At 43.1% G+C, this 19487-nt stretch overlaps 2 protein-coding genes across 10 annotated transcripts in view; one reads left to right on the plus strand and one right to left on the minus strand.

Annotated features, from left to right (window-relative positions):
* CMSS1 (cms1 ribosomal small subunit homolog) overlaps positions 1 to 19487 on the minus strand; it is a 394950-nt gene that overhangs the window by 114581 nt on the left and 260882 nt on the right. The window contains exon 1 of one of the 8 annotated variants that reach the window (XM_086410427.1): positions 18398 to 19030. The exons of the other annotated variants lie outside the window; for them this stretch is intronic. Within the exon in view, the coding sequence (XP_086266553.1) occupies positions 18398 to 18497 (100 nt within the window). The 5' untranslated portion in view covers positions 18498 to 19030. Of the gene's footprint in view, positions 1 to 18397; positions 19031 to 19487 lie in introns of those variants that run through there. 8 annotated transcript variants of the gene reach the window in all.
* Positions 1 to 19487, plus strand: part of FILIP1L (filamin A interacting protein 1 like) — a 306532-nt gene that overhangs the window by 36584 nt on the left and 250461 nt on the right. The gene's annotated exons all lie outside the window — the stretch shown is intronic.

Below are 19487 nucleotides of genomic sequence, written 5' to 3' on the forward strand. Positions count from 1 at the left end.
TACAGTTCATGGAATTCTCCAGGCCAGAATACTGGAGTGGGTAGTCTTTCCCTTCTCCAGGGGATCTTCCCAACCTAGGGATGGAACCCAGGTCTCCCACATTGCAGGTGGATTCTCTACCAGTTGAGCCCAAGGGAAGCCCAGAGGAGACAGAGGTGAGGCCAAATAATATTAATGGACCTGTGGAGATTATGGGCAGTAAAGTACACCATGAGTTCAGTTTGGTAAAAACACAATGAAGTACAAGCATCAAGGAAAAAATAACACAGAAGACTGACATTCACTGGGCAGATGGAACTTCAAACACATGTCAAGAACAACTAGATAGATACTATAAACCAAAGACGGAGAAGGCAATGGCACCCCACTCCAGTACTCTTGCTTGGAAAATCCCATGGACGGAGGAGCCTGGTAGGCTGCAATCCATGGGGTCGCTAAGAGTCAGACACGACTGAGCAACTTCACTTTCACTTTTCACTTTCATGCATTGGAGAAGGAAATGGCAACCCACTCCAGTGTTCTTACCTGAAGAATCCCAGGGACAGGGGAGCCTGGTGGGCTGCTGTCTATGGGGTCGCACAGAGTCGGACACGACTGAAGTGACTTAGCACTTAGCATAAACCAAAGAAGAGATAGGATTTTACTGTGTAATGGAAATAGCAAAGCATGAAGTTTATAATAAGCTTTCCGTCAGAGGGCCTCAACAAATGATGATGGTGGTGGGAGGGAAAAGTTAGTAAAAGAACTCAGTTCTTGGGTACAAGAGTGTGAGCACTTGGATTTCTGCTTTGGATTTAACAATCTTTCAGGAAGATGAAAGTGCCTGAAAGATGTGAGGGATTTTTTTTTTTTTTTTAAATAGAAATAAGCTATGATGGAGTTTCCCTGGTGGCTCAGTGGTAAAGAATTTGCCTGCCAATGCAGGAGATATGGGTTCGATCCCTGGGTTGGAAAGATCCCCTGGAGAAGGAAATGACAACCCACTCCAGTGTTCTTGCCTGGGAATCCCCAAGGACAGAAGAACTTGGTGGATTCCATGGAGTTGCAAGAGTCAGACAGACTTAGTGACTAAACAACAACAAAGCTTATGATGAGAGAGTAAAGAAATCAGACAAAACTCTGATGAGTAATGACCAAAAGGGGTATTTAACTCTGATAAAAGTTGTTATTTACATTTTAAGGGTTTTCCAGATAAGATCATAAATATATTTTTTAGTTATACATATGGCCGACAAAATAGTGAGTTTATGGGAAGCAGCAGACTTGTACAGAGCCATGCAGTTGAAAGAAGACCCAGGATCACAAAATTTTAGAGAAAAGGGAATGTAAGAGATGATCTATTTTGTTGTCTTCAAGGCAAGGTCTGAGGGCCACCTAACTCAGAACTGCCTGGGGAACCTGTTAAAAATGATTTCTCAGCTCCTACTCAGCCCTCCTGGATCCTAATACTGAAGGATTGCCTTGAAAAGCTTGCAGCGCTTAGGGGCCTCTTCCTATAAATAAAGAAACTGAGACCCAGACATGTAAGCTGCCCAAGGTCAGGTACCAGTGAGTCCTGGTTCCTGGTCCAAGGTTGTTACCAAGGGTGAAACTTTCCTGAATCTGTAACTTGTCTTTATTATCATATTATGCAATTTTCTGAAAATATAATTTATAATTCATATTCTAGATGTTGCTTCAAATAATAAGGGAAGGAAGATGAAAGAAAATAGAGAACAAAGATTGGGGTAGGAGGCAGAAAGGAAAAACTCAGACAGGCAAGAGCAGGAATCACAAAGAGTCTCTGATGAAGATGACATAATATCTACATGGGTGAAGTTAAATCACAGTCTGGACAGAAAGGCCTTCCATCCACTCCACAACTAACTCCCCCCACCCCTCACCAAAACACAAACTTAGAAGAAAAACATCTGAGGGAAGTTGGCCCTAAAAGGAACCTGAGGTTAATAAATAGGTTTGGGTTTTGGCTTAATCCTCTGGGCCTTGTCCAAGTTATGTTGAAAGAGATGGACATGAGATGGGCTCCCACACAGGGGTGGCACTATGAGGAGCTCTTCTCCAATCCTGAATTATTTCTAAATACAGAGTGCCATGTAAAACACACAAAGACAGAACCAGATGATGTGCTGTATTCAAAGATTTTTCTTATAGCTTTTCAATTCTCACAGACTTGTTCTCACAACTCAAGAACTACTGGCCAACATTTTAAAGCAATTAAATCAAATCTCCCATCTTCCTGTTCCCATAATCACGTGACAGTTTTAGAATTCCACCACCTTCTAGATTCTCTGATTTATATTACTTTTAACTTCTCAAGAAAAAAAAAAAAATTTAAGTGTAATAAAGCTTCCATGGAAAGAGAACTTAAGAAAAAAAAGAAAACACTGCCTTATAATCCCACACCTTTTACTCCTATAGGGTGAAGGTCATAGGGATAAGACGCAGATTGTGGCTTATCCCTGTTACTATTTCTGTGGCAGTGATTGGTATGTTCTTGATAGTTCTCCCATCTCACTAGGGGCCTGTTATTTGAAAAGTGATCATGTTGCATTGACATGGCATCAGAAGTAAGAGTTGGCCAAGGAGTATTTCCAGGTTGGCCATTTCTTGTTTGACAGTTTCTAATCCTATAATGGGAGCCTGGGTCTGCCCCCAAGGCAAACCAAAACAAACAAAAGTGAAGAAACATTGATCAATAACATAAATTATGAAAAATACAATAGGTTAAAATAGCTTTATTAAAAAAAAAACGCTTATTATCAAAGAGGCCTTATGTTTGACATGTATAGAAAATGAGATGATTTAAAAAAACTGGAAACTGAACTTTAAAAGAAAGATGTATTACTAAAGGCACAGTTTTTATTAGTTTTCAGAAAAAAAGAAAGCTCATTGTACTACAATTTGCCAAACCTACTGACTATAAAATGGACTTAGGAAAAGATTTCTGTAACATGATAAAAAGATCTATAGAGAAAATAGTGGAAGGAAGATTATGCATTCAAGTTACATTTTAGAGTCAAAAGGCCTCCGGAAAACAGATCTCAAAGAACATATTCATATAAAGGAAGAAGACCCTTGATTTCTTATAAAGGCACGAGTCTGACATCTTGTCTGTTCCTGGAGGGCAGGAGGCAGATTCAGTAGCAGAAGTCTTTGCCTTATGTTTTGGAACAGTCTAGGGAGAGCAGCAGAGAGCTCACCACAGTCGGCCTGGAGGGCCCAGGGGGGCTTTCCAATTTAGAGCTCTGGTACTCTTCTGCAGGATAAACAGCTCCGGATTCTTCTTTAATGACAACAGCATATCAGCTCCTTTTGAGGTTACAGCATACATAAACAGGATCTGCCTCATATTTTCCAATTGTGGAGGAGGGAAGGCAAAAAAAAAAAAGAAAAAAAAAAGCCCCCACAAACCTTTTCCTGCAGTTGACTATGGAAGACAGTTGACCCACATGCAAGATTAAAAAAAGGTAAGAAGGGAGAACCACAGAATAGAAAGAAACCGTTTTCAGAAAGGAAACAGGAAAAGCATTGCTTCCTCTGTGTGTGAGAACATCAGGGAGCAATCAAAGGGAGAAAGGTAATGCTGAATGAACTCTAGGGTTTTAAAGTCGCTTGGTCATGTTGGACTTTGTGACCCCACAGACTGTAAAGAAAAGCCTAAGAAGAGTGAGAGAAAGGGTTCCTAATAAAGTCTTCTTGGTGCCAAAACCCAGAGACATCAATTGGGAAGTCTTGCCAACACGCTCCCTGCTCTTCACTTTGAATGTTAGAGTGAACACTGGCTGTCAGGTTAAGGAGACAAGCAGGCTATTTCCCAGGATCCCTTGAGGGATCAGCTTGGCACTGAAAACTTCCTGGCTTTCAAGAAGCCCTAACAAAATGTGCCAAATGAAGATATTTGCTCACAGAACTCACTTTCTTGCATCCTGAGCCCAAACTCCTTATTTGGTTTTGCACATAAGGTCTAAAGGAAAAACCTCAAGATTTCTGTTTTATTGACCTAGGCTTATCAGTCTCCCCCCTCACCTCCCCGACCCCAATATTTTCCAGAAAGCTGCAGAGGAAAGCTATTTCATTTGTATTTAAGGTATACTTTAGTGATGTGAGACTTCCCTGGTGGCTCAGATGGTAAAGCGTCTGTCTACAATGTGGGAGACCTGGGTTCAATCCCTGGGTCGGGAAGTTCCCTGGAGAAGAAAAAGGCTACCCACTCCAGTACTCTTGCCTAGAAAATCCCATGGACGGAGGAGCCTGGTCCTCATGGGTTCGCAGAGAGTCGGACATGACTGAGCGACTTCACTTTAGTGATGTGAAAGCTTGCTTCATTTTTCTATCAATCTGGGGTCAACAATTTTTTTCTGCATCATTCAAAACAGTGAGTTGACAAAGTGAGAGTCACAAGAAAAAAAAGAGAAGCCAGTTAGTTATGATCAGAAGTAGAGGAGATACCAGCCAGAGACAAATCTGTTGTCAGAATCCCAAGCCTGAGTCAAAGGAAGCTCTCAGATTTAGACTCAAGTTAGAGTCTGGATTTGGAAATGCAGGGGATCAACTAGGTCCGATGGCCACGGAAAAAACTGTCTCCCATCTCTAAGAATATTCCCTTCACAGCTGAACAATCCATGGGTTTGTGGAAACAATAGGTGAAGGATCTTCGCACATGAGATTTGAAGTGGCTAAGATCAGTGAACTTCTAATTCACATATTACTGCTGAGTGCTCTGTCCTAAAATATGGTCCATGCAACACTCAAAGAGTGGTAAGTACAACTTGCTTATCTAAAAGAATGACAGTTTAAGGACGACATTTTTCTCCTGACATGTGCTAATTAGCTTGCCACAGGAAAGACTAGTCCTTTACCTCTGCAGGTAAGATTACTCTGTATTTCATTTTCGGTCTGTGGATCAAGTTTCGGTCTTGCATATCAAGTTATAGAAATGTAAGTAATTAGCTGATCTGGCAAAGCCCTCCAGAAGGCACTTGATTGATAGCTCACTGGTTCACAGTTGGGAAAAAACCCAGTTGGGGGCCCAATCCGTGTGAGAACTTTAATCACCTCTCCAGGTTAGCTGTCACAGGGACTCTTCTAGAGGAAACCAAGGGCCAGTGGCAGCTAAGAGAAAAAGAGACCAGGGCAGGAAGAGGAGGACAAGAGTTGAAATCATATGCAAGGCAGACATGGATCATCCAGGGACAAACAGTGTCGGCTAGGATAGATGAAGTAGAGTGACAGAGAGCCTGAGTGTGGACCAAGAAAGGTGTGTTCAGGGTCAGCCTCCAGGGCCACCAGTCCGCCCCCCAACACACACACACCCCAAACTCCCCGGCCAGTCCACACACACACACATCAAAGATGCAGCTTGGCTCTGACTGAAATCAGGACTTGGACACTGACATCCTTGGTCTTTTCTAAACTTCCTCTATCCCCCTTTCCAAGGAGGTTTTAATGAATACCTTGAAACCAGGGAAGGTTTGCTGCTGCTGCTGCTAAGTTGCTTCAGTCATGTCCGACTCTGTGCGACCTCATAGACGGCAGCCCATCAGGCTCTCCCGTCCCTGGGATTCTCCAGGCAAGAACACTGGAGTGGGTTGCCATTTCCTTCTCCAATGCATGAAAGTGAAAAGTGAAAGTGAAGTCGCTCAGTCTTGTCCGACTTAGCGACCCCATGGACTGCAGCCTACCAGGCTCCTCCGTCCATGGGATTTTCCAGGCAAGAGTACTGGAGTGCGGTGCCATTGCCTTCTCCGAGGGAAGGTTTACCAAGAGGCTGAAACAATGTCCATTCTAAGTGCTTTGCTCAGGTGGGGGCAATATGGGAGAGGTTGACAGTCTTAACAGGGACTGAATACCTACTGAGGCATTTCGTCCCCAGAGAATAGCCCCATACCTGACTATCTTCTGGGCCTATACATTTCTCCATTATATCCAGCTAGTTGTGTAACAAGTGCAAAATTTTAATTAAAAGATGCAATGGGTAAGAGAAAATCAGGATCAAATCTACTTTTCCTCTACTTCTGCAACAAAAATTGATAGTGATATATCCAAAACAGGGGCAATTATAAGGACTTGACATAAAAAGGGAGTTTAGAAACGTTAGCACACCTAGACTCTTTAAAAACAAAAGTTTCTAAAGTCTAGGAAAGGGGTACTACATAGGAGAGAGTTTAATAAGGAAACTCACAAAGAGAGAAAACCACAGTATTACTGATATAAAATATTTTTTCATGGGCAACTTTTGATAGGTTTGGAGTAGCAACTTATCACAACCCCATGCTGCTGCTACTGCTAAGTCGCTTCAGTTGTGTCCAACTCTGTGCAACCCCAGAGACAGCAGCCCACCAGGCTCCCCCGTCCCTGGGATTCTCCAGGCAAAAACACTGGAGTGGGTTGCCATTGCCTTCTCCAATGCATGAAAGTGAAAAGTAAAAGTGAAGTCGCTCAGTCGTGTCCAACTCCTAGCGACCCCATGGACTGCAGCCCACCAGGCTCCTCCATCCATGGGATTTGCAGGCAAGAGTACTGGAGTGGGTTACCACTCTTAAATTGGCACAATTGATCTTTAGGTTATATAACCTTGTGATGTGTTGGGGGCCAGAGTGAGGCACTCAGCCCGTGGCAAAGGTCATGAGGAAAGAGGCTCGACATACACAAAGGCGGGATCGAGCCTCAGGAGTCCCCCTGGAAATCCTCGAGCATCTACCCCCATAACCAGAGCCTGCCTACTTTACTACTTTGTGCTCTCACCTACACCTCTGACTTTACGGGGGGCTGTCCCCCACCACCTCTTTCGGAGAAGGAGTTAACTTAGAGCTCCAGTTAATAAAAACTCCTGGGCGTGACAAGAGTGTTTTAACCTACAAACTCCTCTGAAGGTTCTCTAGCCTGCCTGACAGGCTTGTCCGGCCACATGTGATTGCTCACAGCAATCTGTGTGAGGCACGAGATGCTTTAAACCTTCTAAAAACAAGTTCCTTAGAAAAGTTAGAAAACCATTAGTATAAGTATAGTGGGCTGATTAGAAACTGTATTGGTGAAGAGTTTTTCATTTGTTGAGCCAATGTTGGTTGCTAAGTCTCCACATCCCCTGCCCTTACACACATTAATGAATATATAGAAGAAATAAGTATTAACCTTTGGTATAAATCACGTTAGACCTTAGGCTAAGTAAATTCTTTCCTTAACTAAAACCCACTATACCCTCACCCTTATAGAAATGTAACTTTATTTGGGTGGCGTCTGTTCACCCCTGGAGAAATAAGTGTCCTGGTTGACTGACCGCTGTCACAAGGAGAGGGTCATAAATTGTCAGCAGGCCCCTTGGCCAGAAGATGATGTAACACCCCTAAGACCTCTGTATACATTTGTATGAAGCACCTGACTTTGATAAAAGTCAGGACTGCTGACCCCGCGTGACTTTTGCATAACATCTCAGTGTATAAAAGTAGACCATGGAAAATAAAGAATTGGGATCAGTTTCTCGAAATACTGGTCTCCCCATGTCGCTCTCTCTCTCACTCTGGCTGAGTCTCCATCTGGAGCGCGGAACCCACCAAGCTTACTAATTTTGCCTGGGCTTCTAAGATCCGACCGGGGAGGCCTCAGTGTCTCCTCTCCTTCAGGAGAACGGAAGGACGCCTGCGGCCTACGTAAGTGGTGCAAGCTTCTTGTCTTGAAGTTTTATTGGTCTCCCGCGTAAACCAAGCTACTCAGCCTCTTTTCTCCACTGAATTTTCCTACTGAGCTATCCTCATTCTATTACTCTCTATATCTCTAATTAATATCTAATTGAAGCTATTGTATCCTGATCCTCGCTGAAGCCGTCCCCGCTTCGAACTCCCTGGATCAGCCGGGGCTGGATCCAGTATTTAGGCTGAAGTTTAAGCAGATTAGGAGAGTAAAGCAACATGCAGAGTATTTGAAATCAGTGCTAGTGTGAAAAAATACTTCTAATTCACTGTTTAGAAGAGAGCAGAGATCTTTTCTGATGTCTTTTATCAGTTTTTTACTCTTAGCCACATTCTTTTAGTATTACAGTGATCAACTTCCCTCAAAAACTTGCATGGGAAAAGCAATGAGCGTCTCCACCCCTACCCCAGTCAAAAACTAAGTTCAATCAATGTCCTAGAGCAACATTCAATATCTCTTACATTAATGAGATTCAGATCTGTGCTCTGGCCATAACGGGGGTGAGCAAAGAGCACCGAGAGTTAGCCATTTGGTAATAATTATCCAAAGCCATGGCCTCTTTTATGCATACCTTATGGCCATACCACGTGCGCATCCATAATCAAATGCTATTAATTTTTAATGTGTGAGTTTTCTATTTGAGGATCAAAAGAGTTCAGAATTGTGTTTGAAATAAGAAGGAAGAAAAATGAGAGAAAAAAAAAAAATCTCCCACTGAACCATAGACTTGAGTTGCCTTCTCACATCAGATTTATTTTTTTTAAAGTTTGCCAGAATGAGCTGGAATTTGTTTACAGCTTTAGAGCTATCTACAGCTCATGTTCAGGGCAGGCATCACCTCTCAGTCTTTTGGCAAATGTACGATTTCTTCCTATGCACCCACAAATGGACTGGTGTGCCGTTGCCCCACCCCCTATACCAGTTCTGAAATTTCTGGCAGAAAAGAGATCTGTCAAAACAGGTTACTTGTATTTTTATTGGTTCCTCCAGACCATGACGACATTTCCTGAAAGGCAGCGCCAGGAAACTATTAATGTCTGTGAAGAAGAAGTGAAAGTTCTTATGAATATAAACTGTCTGGTGGCCCAGGAGACTGCAGCCTGAAGGAGCCACTGGTCTTAGACTATGACACTGATTCAATTGGCTGATATACTGGAACTCCAAAATGCAACCATCAGAGTAGAGGAGGAAAGAGTCCTTCCAAAAAGAGAGGCCTGGGAGACACAACAGGCTATTTCCCCCTTTCTCTTAACCATTTGTTTACTTAGAGTAGAGAATCTGCTGCTGCTAAGTCGCTTCAGTTGTGTCCGACTCTGTGCAACCCCATAGATGGCAGCCCACCAGGGTTCCCCATCCCTGGGATTCTCCAGGCAAGAACACTGGAGTGGGTTGCCATTTCCTTCTCCAGTGCATGAAAATGAAAAGTGAAAGTGAAGTCGCTCAGTCGTGTCTGACTCTTTGCGACCCCATGGACTGAAGCCTACCAGTCTCCTCCGTCCATGGGATTTTCCAGGCAAGAGTACTGGAGTGGGGTGCCATTGCCTTCTCCAGTAGAGTATCTGAGAAGGCAGCTAATAATGACTGGCTCAGTCAAGGCTGAAACACCAATTAGTTATTTCATTCAAGTAGTTAATGGATCCTTTCCCAAGCAGGAGGGGTAATAAGGCCTACACCTGGAAGAGGAGAACATGGCCTTCTCCACAAATGGGAAAAGAGAATCCATTCTAACATCCAGGTGCAGAACCAGGATTGTACCTTTTTATAGGACCTCAGCAATCTGGTTAAGGCTAGAGTCACAATGCTGTGAGCACTTCACATGGCTGATCTTAAAGGAAAGGAGCTTTACAGAAGACTGGAAACTAAACAGAACTTGTTTGAGGCACTAGACCTTTAGGAGACTTTCAAGTATTTCAATTGATATGTTAAGTGCCAAAATCATGTGGGTACTTGGTAAGGTTGTAACTGGGTTTGTGGGAAAGGCAGCTTACTGCACTGTCATATCCCTCTATTTCACAGCGCCACCTGCTGGGGAAGGGTGGAAAGAGCTGAACTTCGTTTCTTGGATTGATAACCTATGAATTCAGGAGAAGAAGGGGACGACAGAGGGAGAGATGGTTGGATGGCATCACCGACTCAATGGATATGAGTTTGAGTAAACTCTGGGAGTTGGTGATGGACAGGGAGGCCTGGCGTGCTGCAGTCCATGGGGTCGCAAAAAGTCAGACACGACCAAGCGACTGAACTGAACTGACTGACTGATAATGTATTCAAAGAAAGAAGTCTTTACCTTTTCCACTGTATACAAAACACGGAGAAAGTGCTCTCTATATCGGCAAGTTCACAAAGAAGGGGACAGCTCTGCTCATCTTTGCTGTTGTCCCAGCCACCCACAGTCCAGTGATGAGTGTTTTCTTTTGAAGTGTCCAAACAGGAAATAGGAGCATTAAGACCAAGAACATAAAACTATGGGCTTTTGCATGTTGACTAACTACATGCCAGTCTTAACAGCCAGGTCTTCTGAATCATTACCTTTAATATAGGAATGGTTTTTGTCATTATCTTTAATAGAGCATTGTAAGTGTCCTTTCCAGATGAAGTTAATTTTATTCTCATAATTAACCCTCTTTGGCTTCCCTGATAGCTCATCTGGTAAAGAATCTGCCTGCAAGGCAGGAGACCAGACTTTGATCCGTGGGTCAGGAAGATCCCCTGGAGAAGGACTTGCCTGGAAACCCATGGATAGAGAAGCTTGGTGGGCTATAGTCCATGGGTTGCAAGAGTCGGACACGACTTAGCGGCTAAACTACCACTAACCCTCTTCAGGAGAATATTTAATATCCAGCCTCAACACAAGAATAGTGAACACCTAAACTCAGAGAAACTAAGAAAAAACTGTGGCTAGAGAAACATTCACTGCTACATAAAGCACTGGGTTCCATACATGGAATGTTAAAAGTAAGTTAATCCATATCTGAAGCTCTATTGTTCAACCTTGAATATGTCGATTTCTCCTTGCCGAAGAAGCTATAGGCTCCAAATGCCTCATCAGAAACTCCTAGACCAAAAAATTTCAGAATTTTTTAGATTTTAGAAAGGTAAAATAGTATATACATTATTATATAACACTTCCAGCAGGTTCTTGGGCAAGACCCACTAATCAAACAATATTCCTGCAGGAAGATAAATGAATATTCACAGCCAATGATTAGAGACTCTAAACAGAACTGTGACAGTTCAGATCAGGTTTTGTTTTCAAATGAGCCTGCATAAAACTTAACAAGTTGCACTTTGGGGGACTTCTTGAATTTCAGAATTGAGGATAAAGGATTATGGACCTGTGAAAGTCAGTCTTGATGTTAATGAAAAAGAGGCAAAGCAGCAGCAAAGAATTCTTTAGAAGGCTGAAACCCAGGTGTTTATCTTGGTTATTTGATTTTGTGGCCCTTGCTGCTACTGCTGCTGCTAAGTCCCGTCAGTCGTGTCTGACTCTGTGCGACCCCATAGAAGGCAGCCCACCAGGCTCCCCCGTCCCTGGGATTCTCCAGGCAAGAACACTGGAGTGGGTTGCCATTTCCTTCTCCAATGCATGAAAATGAAAAGTAAAAGTGAAGTCGCTCAGTTGTGTCCGACTCCTAGCGACCCCATGGACTGCAGCCTACCAGGCTCCTCCGTCCACGGGATTCTCCAGGCAAGAGTATTGGAGTGGGGTGCCATTGCCTTCTCCCTTGTGGCCCTTACTTACTACTTTTAGCCTTGGTTTTCTTGCTGGTTGCATTGTGGTGGGGATGGAGCTGGGAGTGGCAGTGGATGGGGGTTCCAAGAGAGGTAGAGAATCAGCATCCATCCAATGACTACAAAATTTCAGTCCTGTGTGAACTGCTCCTAGTTCTTCAATATTATAAACAGTAGTGTGATAAGCAGTAGCTAAATCTTTATACATTTTCCTTATGACTTCTTTGGGATAAATACCTTAAAATGTAATTACTGGATCAAAAGACTAACTGCCTAATTGTCGTCCGTCCATCCATCAATCCTGGTTTATGCTAACATTGCAAAACTGCCTTTAAGGTAACTTACACTAACAGCAATGTGAAGAGCACCTATTTCCTGCATCTTCGTCAATGCCAGGAATGACAGTAACAAAATTCTACCCATTTGAAATGTGAAAAAGGGTATTTCTTTGATTAAACGTGCATTTCTCTGATTGTCCTGCATTTTTACATGGGCTCCATGTAATCTTCCATAATTTTACGAAGCAGTTATTCCGAACTTTCCATCATTAGCAGTAGATCCAGGTCTGTGTGACTTCAGAGCTTAACCTCCTTCCAGACCCTCCGTGGATTTTAAGTTGCATTTCGGAGGGGCTTGAAAGGGGCCCCAGAGGTGAACTGGGTCTTCAGCACACAAGAGCACGAGTGAGTTGTGGGGCAGCCTTGATCGTATCTGTGTTCTGTGCTTCTATACGGTGCCTCTCTACTGTACTAAGCCTAGGGGCTTCCTAGCTGGTCAACAAAACCTCTTTGAAATGGCAGCCCTCGTGGCTTAAGGCTTGGGAGAGACCCTGGGGAATGTATTTTATATTACTATTCACCAGCACTCAGAGCAAAGTACATAGTTTTAAAACTAGCTAATCATTAATTTATTAACCAAAACTAGTATACCACTGACTTGTTGGATAGCCTAGATAATCTTATTAGTTTTAGACATTCCTCCCTCCCCGTATGGGTTTATATTGGCATTAAATAAACCTGTAAAACAATAACACATCTGCAAAGCTCAGACGATATGACAGCATTTTAGATAAAGTGACTGAGGTCAGACTTTACCTGCAAATCACACACTATTCTCAGTCATATACACCCATGGAAGAATGGGATGAACCAGACCCAGGGATTCAACAACATTCCAAGCCATCATCTTTCTTAATTATAAAACCCTCAGCAGGGTATTAGCTACTAGCTTTCCAAAGTATGAGTGTCACATTCTTTCTATACTCTGACCTGCTCCACAGGAGAGACATAAATAACCTGTGAAAATGCTGAGAAAGGGCAAGAAGGTAAAGCGTCAGTGTAAATCAGTCTGAATAAGAATCTCCCACGTTAGGCCAACTACGAGCACTGGCAGTTTCTCTATTTCGTAAACGCAGGCAGGGCGACAGGGGGGCAAAGCTCCTGGAACTTATGGGACCGGGAGTGTGCAACTCGGTGCCCCTATATTGGATAACCCAATCACAGTCCAGGCTTGCTCTTCTGTATACAAAGCACACCTGAGTGGAGATCTGTGTGGCATACACATTGTCAGGTGTCTCTCTGAAGAAGACAAACAGATTTCTCTTGAAATATAATATCCTGAGAAAAAACAAGCAGTGACTGGCTGTAAATATATCAAACAAAAATCTTTAACTGTGACCCAGGATTTCAGATGTTGGTCTGGTCTCAGGTTATTTAGGGAGCACAGCCTTCTGCATTATCTTTGCTTTAATCCTCACTGTCCATGACATCACCATCCAGACCATTTATTTAGTCTGTTTTCAAGCTCACCACATGGCAAATGACTGCCTACACCAACAAAACAATTCAGTTCTATAAGAATTCTTTGCAACTGAGACCCCTGGAGAGAGGGAAAAAAAGTGTAATTGTCATCTAAAATATGTTGAAATTTCTGTAACTGGTTTTATAAATAAGTGACTGACTCTCATTAAAAGAGGAAGGAAAAAACCCCGCAAACTGCTGCAGAAGGCATTTCTAAATCTTGTACACACAGTAAAGCAAAATTGGTAAAGCAAAATCATGATACCTCCATGAGCTCTTAGTTATCAGAAATCCCAATCTGAATTTAGCCATTCACAGGTGGACAAGGTAACACAGATAATATCTTTCTCAGTGAAGGCTAGGTCTCTAACTTCTCATACCCCTTACAGTGCATGTGTGCGCATGTGCTAAGTTTCCAGAGTTTGTGTCTCTTTGTGACCCCATGGATTGTAGCCTGCCAGGCTCCTCTGTCCGTGGGATTCTCCGGGGAAGAATGCTGGAGTGGGTTGCCATGCCCTCCTCCAGGGGATCTTCCCAACCCAGGGACTGAACCCATGTCTTCTGCACTGGTAGGCAGGTTCTTTACCACTAGCACCATCTGGGAAGCCCAACCAAGAAAGAACTCTTCAAGAGAATGTTTTTCATGGTTTTCAAACTTTAGTATGCATCGGAATCATCTGGAAGAATTTTAAGAACAGGCTGCTGGGCCCCACCCCCAGAGTTCCCGACAGAAGGCCCAGGTAAGGCCCAATATGTGCACAGGTAACAAGCTCCCAGGTAATCCTGCTGGTCCAGGGACCACATTTTGAGCACCACTGCCTTATAATGAGGAGCGCACCATTAAGCAAATGGTAGGTGGAATATATATATAAACGTATGCTGATTAAATAGAATTTATCTTCAAAAATAAGGTTTTCTTCCTCATCCCAAATCTAATTTGTACTGACATGCTGGTGCACCAATCAGGCACAAGGATGTAGTTGTTGGGGATATCAACTGATCATCTGATGATTACGTGGCCAGGAAAACAAACCTAAAGTAGCCTCTGCACCTTGGCCTCACGGTGACCACAGCTATGGGCACTACGGCATTGGCAAAGTTATTAAAGTCAGTGCTTTCTATGTAGGCAGAAAGAGTAACACCACGAGTGGAAAACCAAGAAAGAACTCTTTTAGAGAATGTTTTTCATGGTCGACACTTTCTAGGATGACACAGCAGGCGGTGGCATGAGGACTGCAGACTACATGACACAGATATGGTTCAAGAGAATCAGAACTGTATTAACAATATTAATACTGTTGATACTGCAACAGTAATATCAGCTGTTACTTTTGGCAAAATTAATCTCTGACACTCCCATTTCCCCTCACCTGTGATTTGGATGATAATAACTACCAAGAGAATTAGAGTAGCTTGGGGAACTAAGGCTTAGAACAATGGTTCTCAGATTTTAGAGGGCAAAAGAATTACCTGAAGAATCTTGTTAAAACATAAAAACTTCTTAAAATACAGATTACTGGGCCACCCCGTACCCAGAGAGTCGGGACCAGCAGATCTAGAGTGGGCCGGAGAATCTGCGTCTCGGATGCTGATGCAGCCAGCTCTCAGACTACACTTGGGAGTAGCACTGGGGTGGCAATCCACTTCCAGTGCCACAAACATCACACCAAACAGATTTCTCAATGTATATCTCACTTAGATCACTTTCCAGATTCTATTTCGTCAATTGGGCTCATGGGTTTCAACCCTATCAGACTTACCCTAAAGCAAGAACTGCGTCTTGTTCTTCCCTATATCAAACAAACGTCTAGAATAGTGTCTTGCTATGCACACACAGGGGTGAGTGTGTGACATATGCTAGGGTTGATATATCCTGCATCCATGGGTAAGCAACAAGAATAAACATATTGTTTGCTTATTTAGGTTTCTTTTTGCTCAAATCTGCCCTCTGCTAATATGTTTACTGCGTACAAATCTAACCGCTGAACTTCTTAAAAAATTAGTTATTTGGAAAAATCAGCCTTATGTGGTAGATGGCAACACGGAACTTTTTAAAAGCATTCTTATGAGTGTGATTTGCCAACATGCCCTCAACGAATTTGAGGCTAAAGAAAACCAGCAAGTGGAAATCACAAGATCCATTAGGACTGTAAGCATTTTCCAAGCCCTCTGCCAGAGTCTCCCTCCCTCCATTTCAGGGCCTTCTGTCCCCTGGAGAACCAAGGGGTCTTTAAGTCAGTTTTCTGCATTTAATACTGGGCTGCATATGTCAAAACACAAAGAATGAAAACTGGCTTATACCAATGGAATGGCTCTAATGTTAAAGTCGCCTTTGGAGGGGCTTTAATGTTAAAAAGAAAAAAGTGTGTGTGGGAAGTGTGTGTTGCGGGGGTCAGATGGGTGAGTAGTTGAAAAAAGACAGGCAGTGGGTCTGGGGAGCTGGTGACAAATTTGTTCCTTAAGATACACAGGAAATAGTCTGAGGTTTTATCTACTTAGTAAGTAAATTGCAAAGCAGAAGCTCATATAATGTTTACTTTGGTATATCCTCTGTCTTCCCAGTCCACTACATTGCAAATACATTCTCAGAAAAAAATCCTGTAACTCCAGAAGAAAAGAGCCCTAGAAGGTTTAAAGCAGACTGAAACCCACTTTCGAAATCTCCCTTTCTAAAAAAATGTTTTTAAAATAATAAAATAAAATTCCATTCTTTTGGGATGTCTGACGTCAGAAATAATAAAACGAAACCCAAACAAAACAAAAAACAAATAACAATGACGACAAAACCAAGGGCTCTACTACCTGATTCTAGAAGGTCCAGTGTTGAGTTTGAGAGGAGGCCTAGAAGCAACTTTTCCAGTCCGCATTCAGTACCAGCAATGTTATGATTGACAGTATTGAGGGGGGGACATGTGGAGAGATTTTAACGTTTGATTCGGTTTCATCTCCATACTTCAAACAACAGGACAGACCAGCTTCTCTCTTCAACCGGAACCCTCTTTACAGATACAAGGAATGAGATGCTTTTAAAAATTACTTTTCCCAACTGTGCCCCAAAGCCCAGAGTTTTAATGAGATTTTTTGCAGATTGACTTTTCTTATGACCATGTAAACTAGAAAACAAAAACTAGCTAATCAAGTTTTTTAAAATGAAAACTAAAGCCCCCAAATTAAAATGATCCTTAAAATAACTTCTAAAGCCTGTCAAACTCCGGACAAGAAAGCATTCATCTCTGTACATTAGCTGCCAGTAGAAGCTCAAGAGTTTTTCAATTTGGCTTATACAGTTGCTTAAAAAATAAAACTGTATGTATGTATGTGTATACACACCCCGCCCCGCAAATTCGCACACAGAAAATTAAAGCTGTCATCCTTTGAATTATGATGATCCGGTCCCTAAGTTGTATCCAATTCTTGTGATCGCATTGACTATAGCCTGCCAGGCTCCTCTATCCATGGGATTCTCCAGGCAAGATTACTGGAGTGGGTTGCCGTTCCTTGACCCAGGGATCAAACCCTTGTCTCTGGCATCTCCTGAGTTGCAGGTGGATTCTTTACCACTAGTGCCACCTGGGAAGCCCTAGGAAGAGGTAGAGGCATTTTTAAGCTTGGAGGGGCTGGTGTGACTCTGTGAGGGATTGACTGTAACGCATACAGTGACCCAGAGGGCAAGTGGGGAAGGAATGGATGCTAATACTGGTAAGTATTAAATCCTCTGTATTAAAAGAAGACAGTTTTACCACAGAGAGTGGTGGACTGTTTCAGATCTCTAAGTATCATTAGGGAGGCAAAAGAGATGGTTAAAGTGAGGTAAAGCATAAAGAATAAGGATAAGTAAAATAAGGGCCTCAAAATTAATACCATGCATGATCTGATCTGGAATAACTAACAAATGCCTACATCAACTGGACATTTAGATTCCAATCGCCAAGCAAAATTGTGTAGGGTCCTGAACCAGCTATGAAGATGTTTAAAAGTCCATAAGCCTGGCCCCATCTGAGCTAACCAACGCTGAGGGTCCAAGGTGGGGCACAGGGAATGGTCCACTGATGTGCAGGAAGAGCCTGTCATCTCACAAACATTCTCTGTCCTTAGCGATGACTCATCTTTGGTCCTTTAGGATCATCTGCAAGACTCCTATATATTGTAACATCGGAAAAATGTGTGCCCTCCCCTTTTATAATGGCACCTTTCTGTATTCTATGTGCACATCTATTCGTCACCTAAGTAAGAAAATTTTGCTAATAAATGTTAGGTGGTTTCCGACCGTGGCTATTGCTGAGGTAGTCCTGATCAGCTGCTGCTGCTGCTGCTAAGTTGTGTCAGTCGTGTCTGACTCTGTGCGACCCCATAGACGGCAGCTCACCAGGCTCCCCGTCCCTGGGATTCTCCAGGCAAGAACACTGGAGTGGGTTGCCATTTCCTTCTCCAGGGCATGAAAGTGAAAAGTGAAAGTGAAGTCACTCAGTTGTGTCCGACTCCTAGCGACTCCATGGACTGCAGCCTACCAGGCTCCTCAGTCCACGGGATTTTCCAGGCAAGAGTACTGGAGGGGGATGCCATTGCCTTCTCCCCTGATCAGCTAGTATATCTAATTAGAATGCAGATCTGCACCTTCCCATGTCCATTTTAGAGCCACCTAGGTCTTGCTTATTACATAGATCTGTGTCTCAAAGAGATGCCCCATTTCTTTTTTAAACCGTGCTCCCCACCCCTCCACCCCACTCCTAGGGAGACTCGGTGGCTACAGTTTGTCTTTTTTTCCTTGGTGCGGGTACCATTCTAATTTGGTCTGATTTCATTTTCCTGTTCTGGTTTAGGGCACTGGCATACTTTAAAGCTATCTGCTAGAGGGTGGCTTCTTCTCTTAGAAGTACATTAGGTGGACAGTCTGGGGATGTGTGCAGAGAGGTGGAAGAGGAAGTGGAGTGGAAAACAGGAAAGCACAATGGCAAGAGTCTGCTGATGGTTTCTTCTTGCATGCTGCTTTACCCCTTACTCACCGACGACGACTTTCATTTTCTAAAATAGTAGATCAACAAATCTTCAGTGGCTCCCTGGGCCCTAGGAAGTCGAGTCCCATCTCCTCAGCCTGGCACTGGAGGCCTCCCACCACCGCATGGCCTCAGTGGGTCTCCGCATTCTTCACAACCACCCTCCAGTTTCCTCACACCCCTTACCTGCCTGGTGCAGCCCCTGGGGCCCATCTTTCTCCTGTCTCCTTGGTCCTTCTTGTCCTTTCTCTGAACTTCTCCAGCAGGCACTGTCTGTGTCACTCATTAGGGCTTAGTCATAGTAGCCACATTTTAAATTAATGATTTCATACATGTATGATTTATCTCACTAACCAGACCAGAACTCCCAGAACTGGAGGCCCATGGGTTGAATTCAGCCCACCAACATGTTTTGTTTGGCCCACACAATGTTTTTGAAGAATCTGAATTAGTTGCCTTGATGGCATATCATAAAAATTTGATTTTGTGAGTCTCGTGACAAGCCAGAGGCTCTGACCATGCTGGGCTGGCATTCTAGGATGGCTCCAATCAGCTGGAGCTGCTGACTGGAGTAATGATGGTCCCTTCAGAGTGACGTGTCCTTTCCAACTTGGCAGGGTCCAAATCACACCTCTGACCTGCGCCGGCCCCTTCCTGATCTCACAGACCTTCCTGTCTCCTGCAGTCATTTAAACTTGCAACCTCTGAACTACACCCTATGTCCTCGGAGGACATGGTCTTTGTCTTCATTTCCTCACCTCCTTAAGTGTCTGAACACTGCTATTTACATAACAGGTGCTGAAAAAATACTTCCTGAATGAAAGGAAGAAAGGCCAGAATTGAAGAAGCAGATGAAAGTGATAGGGAGATGAGGGTTAAAGGAGGCCAAGGCTAAGGACAAATGATGAAGTGTTTTCCAGTGCCTCAAAAAGGATGTGAAACCAAGACTTTAGAAACCCTACAAATATGATTAAAATCTAAACTGTTTTTCTTTAAATCTTTTTTAATATATCAAAAGTCCTGCTTTAGTGACATGTTAGTCCCACCAGAAAATAACCCCAACACCCCCTTTATAGCTTCAAATGGCAGTGATTTATAAAGCTCTTTTAGAAAATAAAAAAAGGTATTTTGTTTTTAAAATGGTAATTTCCCAGAAGCGGGACAAGAGAAACTCAGATTATCTAGTGAGGCTCTTCAACTCTGAGTGTACTTTACTGTGTCAATAGTGTAATGAGTCAGTCTGTCCTTTTTAAAAGAAAAACCACAAAACTTTAAG

This window comes from Bos grunniens, chromosome 1 (assembly GCF_055505025.1).
Source record: "Bos grunniens cultivar Pamir isolate PY7600 chromosome 1, Bosgru_T2T1.0, whole genome shotgun sequence".
In the NCBI taxonomy this organism is placed as follows: domain Eukaryota; kingdom Metazoa; phylum Chordata; class Mammalia; order Artiodactyla; family Bovidae; genus Bos; species Bos grunniens.